The following is a 7,777-nucleotide window of genomic DNA, read 5'->3' as shown; positions in this document are numbered from 1 at the left end:
CCAGCCCCCTGACCACTGGACTAGGGCTCTGGTACACTCCAAATTACTGATCCACAGCCAATCAGACTCATTGAATTATGTTTACTTGCAGAAAGGAAAGTTTACAGCCTGTTACCTGCTGCTTAATTGAACGGTATTTCTTCCTTGCTTTTGCTCTTATTGGGTTTATCCACAAATAATTAATATTGTTTGTGTAATGAAAGAATATTCAATTTTCTGATTTACTTTCTGTATGAATTCTACAGAGTTTTCTAAATCTCTGCTTGCTGTCGCCTTGTTGTCATGCATCAGGAAGTTTCATTGTTGTAGGTAATCACAAGTCCATGGTGATGTGATGTCACACAGGTGCAAGGCTTGTTAGCAGCAAACACTTTTGATTACAATGTGGGCCACATTTATTAAAGTCTTTGAACAAGTGTCTCTCGCCAGTTTTGTGTCGTGGCTGCACTGTGCCGGACAAGACAGAAAAAATGTTAATGCTTCATCAAAGTTTGCGCCACATTTATTACTGACGTGCCCCACAATTCTGCAGCATAAAAAAATGATGATCACTTCCAAAGCAGTGCAGGGGGATCCAGATTCAAGAAGACCACGCGCCAGTTTCAATTAATAGGGCGCACTCTGCACAATCCACCGGCACTAGTTTTGATAAATATGCCCCTTTGTGTTATAACGAGTCATGCACCTGTGTGACATCACATGACCATGGACTGGTTTTCATCTACAGGAAGTAGATGAACCATGAAGCTACCTGTTGCATGACAGCAAGAAGACAGCAAGCAGAGATCTCGAAAACTGTGAAAAATTGATACAGAAAGTATATTGGAAAATTTTATAACCTTTATTACGCAAACAATATCAATTATTTGCTAAAAAGTGCTTAAAGGGATGACCCCTTTAAGTCTGGGAGTGCGGGTAATGTTTTCTCTATCAGGATATTCCCTTTTCCAGTTGTAACCTTTGTTATTTTTATATTCCAGGACATCTCTTTTTAATTTTCATTTTTTTGTCTATAATATTATTTTCAAACTGTAGGAGAGGCTTCTTTAGTTTGTTCACACGTTCATCCAATATGGATTGTGAGTTTACTTCTTGTAGTTTAGTTTGAAGTCTCTATTTCGCTCTTAACTTTTGCAAACTTTTCATATGAGACAATAAGCTCCATCAGCTTGAGAGAGCGCTCACTTAATATATAATCCTATTAGCTTTGAAACACCTTTGTGTCACTGCATCCCACTAAACCCAGGTTACCTTCACAGATTGCATATGTGCTGTATTTTCCTGGGTTCAGGGTCCATGTTGAATATACCAGCCTCTTTATAATAGTATGCATCATATAGATCGATGTTCACACAATGGAACAATCTTCCATTCTAGGTATAAACAGGGCCGATTTTAGACAAAGTGGGGCCCTGGGCAAAAGCCTTGCAGCACTGGTCAACATCTGTAAAGAGTTTGTATGTTCTTATGGTGTTTGTGTGGGTTTCCTCCGGGTCCTCCGGTTTCCTGCAACACTCCAAAAACTTACTGGTAGGTTGAATAGATTGTGAGCCCCAAGGTGATCTGACAAGCTCTGTGCAGCGCTGCGGAATCTGTGTGCGCTATATAAATAAAGGAATTATTAATTATAATTATTATGATAGAAGATAAATATAAAAGATGATAGAGATTTCTGGATGCAGAACTATAAAGTTGATGATATATACAGGAGGTATATGAGAGATAAATGCAGTAGAAGAGAAATAGAAGATTGACTGAAAAATAGATAGAGAAAAAGCGAGATATAGATACACAGACAGGAGATAGATGATAAGCATCTTCACCTGGGAATTCAACCAAGGGGTACTAACCCTTTCACTACCAGGCATTTCTGTATATTTTGTCACGTTATTGGCCAGAGAAATTTTTAGAACTTTGACATTTAAAAAATCAAATCCAAATTACAGCAAAAAGAATTAAAGTAAACCTCAGCAAACCATATATTTTCTGAATGCAGACACGCCCAATTTTCAAAATTGCATTAAAGAGTTTAATTGCATTAAAGAGTGCACCTTCGTGCAATTTTGATTCAAACTGAAACATATTATAAAAAATACTTAAAATATGCTCCAAACAGAAAATATTTACCTTATATTATTTGTAACTTTGTGACAAACACAAATTATTAAACAAAAAGTGCATTGAAAATGCCTTGATAACGTCAGTTTTTACATAGAACTCACATCGAAGTGGAGGTTTACGCACAAATAGGCAGGGCCGGCTCCAGGTTTCAGTGGGCCCCTGGGCGACAGTGCCTCACTGGGCCCCTTAGCAGTGAACTCATGTGGTGGCATTAAAAACACAGAACCTCAAGATACCAATATTAATATACAGCCCCCCAGACTCCATTTAGTAATATACACCCTCCAGCCTGGCTCAATTAATTAATATACACCCCCCCCAGCCAGAATACAGTAATTAATATACCCTCGAAGCTCCATTAATTAATATATATCCCCTCCCCCAGGCTCCATTAATTAATATACACCCCCCCCAGGCTCCATTAATTAATATACCCCCCCCCAGCCAGAATACAGTACTTAATATACCCTCCAGGCTCCATTAATTAATATATACCCCCCGCTCCATTAATTAATATAGCCCCCCCCCCAGCCAGAATACAATAATTATTATGCCCTCCAGGCTCCATTAATTAATTTACACCCCCCCCCCCCAGCCAGATTACAGTAATTAATATACCCTCCAGGCTCCATTAATTAATATACCCCCCCCTCCATTAATTAATATACACCGCTGACAGGATCCATTGATTAATAAAATACACATTATTAGTGGCCAGAAAAAAAATAATAAAAGCCAACTTACCTCAAGCGTTGCACGCATCTTCTACATCTGCTTCCTCTTCAGAGTGAGAGCAGCGTCTTCTGTGCAGCAGCAGGGACGCTGGTGGCGTGAAGTCATCATGTCGGCAGCGTCCTGCACAGTATTAGATGCTCTCCGGCAGCAATACATCCGCCGCGCCGATGCTATTAAGTTTTTTGTGGGTTTGCTTGCGGTGCCGCCCCCTGTCAGCCGCGCCGGCAGTGTGAGTGCGGCGCTTATCTCAATTACATCGGCGACAAGTATGCCGATGTAATTGAGTTTACTTATGTTGCCAGTTGGTGCCGTGGGCCCCTCTGGAACCTCTGGGGCCCCGGCACTTGCCCGGGTAAGCCGGGTGCTGGCGCCGGCCATGCAAATAGGGATTTAAAAATAATAACACAAAGTGAGAAGATATATATATACCGCAATACACAACATCAAAAATTTATACTCCCTAAAATGCTGAAACAAAAACCGTGACATATTTGAATGTTATCCACAAATATATAATGCACAAAATAAAAAGCTCCTGTTCATTCAAAATCTAATTTCCCCAAAAATCACCATGTAAACAAGAATAACTTTTAAATTCATACACACTACCACCTTCAAGCAACTTCGCAGCAAACGGCAATACAATGCAAAAATTGCATGAAAATTCAACATACTTACCTAAAACAGTAAGATGTGAGGAGATCATACAGACCCCACACGTGTATATTCACCAAAATATGCAGCAAAGGGAACGTTAAATCCACTTAAATCCACAGGGGACACCAAACTATTTTTGCATAAAATTGCACTGAGCGTCACACAGATCTATCATTATACGCTCCCTTACACAATGGTAACCCAAATAAATAACTATATATCCATAACTCAAGATAATGAGATAATAAAAGTCATGTTTAGATGTGTGCCATTGTTTTAGCTGCACAATAACAGAACCCTCCGCGCTTCATAAGAATTTGAGTGAGAACATCATAACATAGGTGTAAGTAATGCAGGATGTGTGAGATAAAAACTTTATTCCAGAACATGTGTGTTTTTGGTGTTACATATAACTTTATGGACATGTTCTGGGTTGCTGTGTTAATATGTAGCTACATTAGGCAAAGAGGATCGAATGTTCATCGTATCATTAAAAAAAAAAAAAAAATTACAAGAGGCAATAAGAGAGAAAGTGTGTTCTTAGATAGTTCTGGATAGGAGAGGGTTAAAACATGAATATTAGTTGATATTATTCTTTATCAAAATGTAGTAACATGTAGGGGCTTGTTTACTAAGGGTCTGCTGATCGCATTTCCGTCGGACTTCCCGAGGTTTTTTGCGCCACTGTGACAGGTATTTAGAAGGGGATTGTGTTGCATACGATTGGATTTTGGCACAGCTGCGCCGGCTTTCATTCGACAGAAATCGGGGGCGGGCCGTCGGACGATCCGGCTAATTCGGACTGAGTGCGGGATTTAAGATTAAAATTGCGTCACAACAAATGCACTTACGTACATCGGGAAGAAGACGGTAAACTCTGTCGGAGCTGAGCGGGAAGTGACAGATGCAGGATATCGGGCACACGATGTTAGTGAATCGTGGCATAGTGCAAATATCGTCGGACAACACACATTGGGAACTGTGAAAATGTGAAATGTGTAAACTGTGAACTGTGTAAATGATAGGTGAACGTGTGGACACTCGTCTGCTTTTTACAAGGCTCTTACTCCTTGCACATTCACACGTTCTCAGCGGTGGCTCCTTACTGAGACAACGAACGTCCGGTGTGTCGTGACGTTTCGGAGGGGGAACCTCCTTCCTCGGCGGACACGACACACCGGAAGTTTGTTGTCTCAGTAAGGAGCAACCGCTGAGAACGTGTGAACTTTTCTATGGACTTTGGCAACGCACTCTGAAGTTTGGTGATGTACTGATTGCAATGTGGGTGTAGGTATATGGGGGCCCCAATTCTAAGTTTGCATCAGGGCCCACTGGTGTTTTGTTGCGCCACTATTTGTGAGTTGCCACAGCCCCAATTATACACCCTGCCCACACCAGTTTTGCTGTTGTTACTTTGGTTATAATACATCTCACCTGTTATAGAATCACCTGGACTGTTTCATTTCACCTCCCAATACTCCCAATATTATGTACAATGATTAATGACACTGTGCAACTATTTTTGGCCGAATGTAAAAATTTTACTAAAGCCAATTAACCTATCAGTATATTTTTGTTATGTGGGAGGAAACCGGAGTACCCGGAGGAAACCCACGCAGACACGGGGAGAACATACAAACTCCATGCAGACGATGGTAAATTGAAGACCCAGTGCTGCAAGGCCAAAGTGCTAGTCACCGAGCCTCCGTGCTGCCCAGATGGTAAGATGGTAGATGTTACATATCACGGGTCTTCTGGGTGACTTCTCTCTGCTGGAATCTTGGTTGGATCTTTATTGTGACTGATGATGGAGTCAGAGATGTACTGACTGATGTCTTCAGGTGGAGTCTAGGAGGATGATGTCTCCTTTGCAACGGCTGCACACAAACCTCTGTGTGTCTAGAGAGGCTTTCCAGCGTCCAACCCTAGAGAGATAAAAAGATGATATTAATGATAAAATATATAAGCAGAAAAAAATATATATACAATTATAGAGCTTCCTTTATTCATTACTGTGGAAAATAATCTCTAGATATCAGTGAAGCAAGCAGTGGTGGTAACTAACACAATGTACATGATCAAATAATAGAGAGAAACTCTTAAAATACAAGAACATCACACTCCAGGACACAACCCTGGCCATAACAGATGGCATCTTACCTGGACTGGCACCCTGTGCACTCATACATGAACGGGTAGTGGATCTCATAGTCATGGTATCTGGAGATCGGTGGGAGGTCAGGGTGAGCCTGTGCAGCCGTCTGGCAGAAGAACAGCCAACGCCAGCCATGTCCAGCGTTTCCATCTCCATCAATGACCCAGCAGGCAGCATGACACATTTCATGGATCAACGTGTCCCGAAGTCGCGCTGAAGAGAATGCGAGAGAAAATTACATTCAGTATATTAGGAGCCATGGAAGATCTCAGAGCAGCTGTAGTATATGAGGAGAAACATACCTGCAGAATCACAGATCTTCTCTGATATCTCTATGATGGCACATGGATCGCCGCTGTCACCTCGCAATCTGGTGACACCGGCTGTTGATGTCATCCTTTTGTTCCATCTCACTTCCATGTCTGCAGGAAGCTACAAAGAAGGAAAGAAATATAAGCTTTATGCCTATAATTCTATAATGTATACACTCAATCTACTTATTGCATACCTCATCGTCAAAGACGGTATGGTTAAAAAACTCATAAAGAAGTTTTGTCAGCTCCATTTTGTTCTCATGAAAGTTGTTCACATATTTTGAATGAGGAGAGGCAAGATCTGTCAGGAGACCGTAATTGATGGGACGCTCCGGTCTCCCGATACTGTAAGAAAAACATAATAGAAGATCACAGATCAATGATCAATATATTCTAAGAACATACACAACATGCAGACTCTACACATCTGATAACTAAGCTGACAATATAGTGTATAACTAATTATACTGCCACCTAGCGACCAAATACTATGAACCTGATAACATGGTGAATATATAAATACTGTACCTTTCCTCCACCAGCTCAATGCTCGAGGATGGAGAATTCAGATCTGGAAAATATAACAAATAATAACATCATATCAGTAATAAAAGTGTAATTTATTATATCCTACTGGGGAGGTATTCCTGATCATTATAGAAGTGTCCTGGATACCTGCTATGGGTGGCTGGTAGGGACCAGAGCCACCATCCTCCTCTTCAAGGCTCCATGGAGAACTTGGAGTAAATGGATGAGACTGGAATAAAGAAATATAAAAGAGCCAGATTATTATATAGAATCAAAAGAAACAGTATAAAAGTGTAATAAATTCTGTAGAGCCGCTCAGGGCCATAGAGAAGACTGTAAAGAAGCGGCCACTTACCTGATGTAGAGTCTCATCATCATCCAATGTGTTGGACTCAATACATTTGCGGCTCTTTTTGCTGACCAGAATCTAGGAAGGAAAATATTAACAAATTGACATAATCTTACCTGGATAAATTCTATATACATCTTGTTTACTGTAAGGCAGTGTCACACTATTACTACTAATATACAATGGATTCTGCAGTGATTTATCATGAGGATATGTGCCCTGATATATGGCTGGGAGACAAGTCTGAGCCCTACTACAGTATAGGGAGGGGGCAAGAAAGCTCCAGAATCAGCTCCTGAGGTGACCCCTAAGTTCTCCTATGGGGACCCTAGTACCAGGGATAGGAGTGACACTGCTATATACATGTAACTACAACATGGAAAGTCAGCTATAATATCAGGAATGTGGTTGGAGCCAGTTTTTATATTATACATATGATATTAAAATAACACTACAATAATTTTTGCCAAAAAATTGAACTTACCTGGTCCTCGCTGCCGCTGTCTTCTGTATCAGAAGAAATAACAAAGCAATGTTTTCGCTTTTGCTTGGACATCTCTACACAACTGGATAGCAAATGTCCTGCACCACTAACTCTAAAACCCTCAGAGGGTCTGGACGGAATCAGAACCTTTAGAGCTCCTTTATATTGTGAAATCATAGTTTGTGTCACATCACTAATATTCTGGAACATGATGGCTTTTGTTACATCACGGTTACCATGATACTCACACTTGCATTACATATAGATAGATACTATATAGACATCCACAGTGATGATAAAAATATAAGCAAAACTGTAATAAAATCACCTTGCTGCGATAATATTATATAATATAAGGTAGTAACAGGCAGGGCCACAATCATCAAGGATCTAGTGAGACTGTGTTCAAGGGTCTCTGTTGAGTAGCTCACAGT

The 7,777-nt window shown here is 40.6% G+C and overlaps 1 protein-coding gene across 1 annotated transcript; it reads right to left on the bottom strand.

Moving 5' to 3' along the window:
- Nucleotides 1-5,342: 5,342 nt before the first annotated feature.
- Nucleotides 5,343-7,458, bottom strand: LOC140075171 (germ cell nuclear acidic protein-like). Its single transcript, XM_072120768.1, has 8 exons — nt 7,344-7,458; nt 6,866-6,937; nt 6,658-6,739; nt 6,511-6,553; nt 6,177-6,327; nt 5,971-6,100; nt 5,674-5,881; nt 5,343-5,438 (listed from the first exon to the last, which is right to left on the bottom strand). Exons 1-8 carry the CDS (start codon nt 7,413-7,415, stop codon nt 5,351-5,353), a joined length of 846 nt encoding a protein of 281 aa, XP_071976869.1. The 5' UTR covers nt 7,416-7,458; the 3' UTR covers nt 5,343-5,350.
- Between the last annotated feature and the right edge of the window lie 319 nt (nt 7,459-7,777).

Source organism: Engystomops pustulosus, chromosome 1 (assembly GCF_040894005.1).
Source record: "Engystomops pustulosus chromosome 1, aEngPut4.maternal, whole genome shotgun sequence".
In the NCBI taxonomy this organism is placed as follows: domain Eukaryota; kingdom Metazoa; phylum Chordata; class Amphibia; order Anura; family Leptodactylidae; genus Engystomops; species Engystomops pustulosus.
The sequence above is the reverse complement of the archived record's forward strand: the minus strand, read 5'-3'. Positions and strand labels throughout refer to the sequence as shown.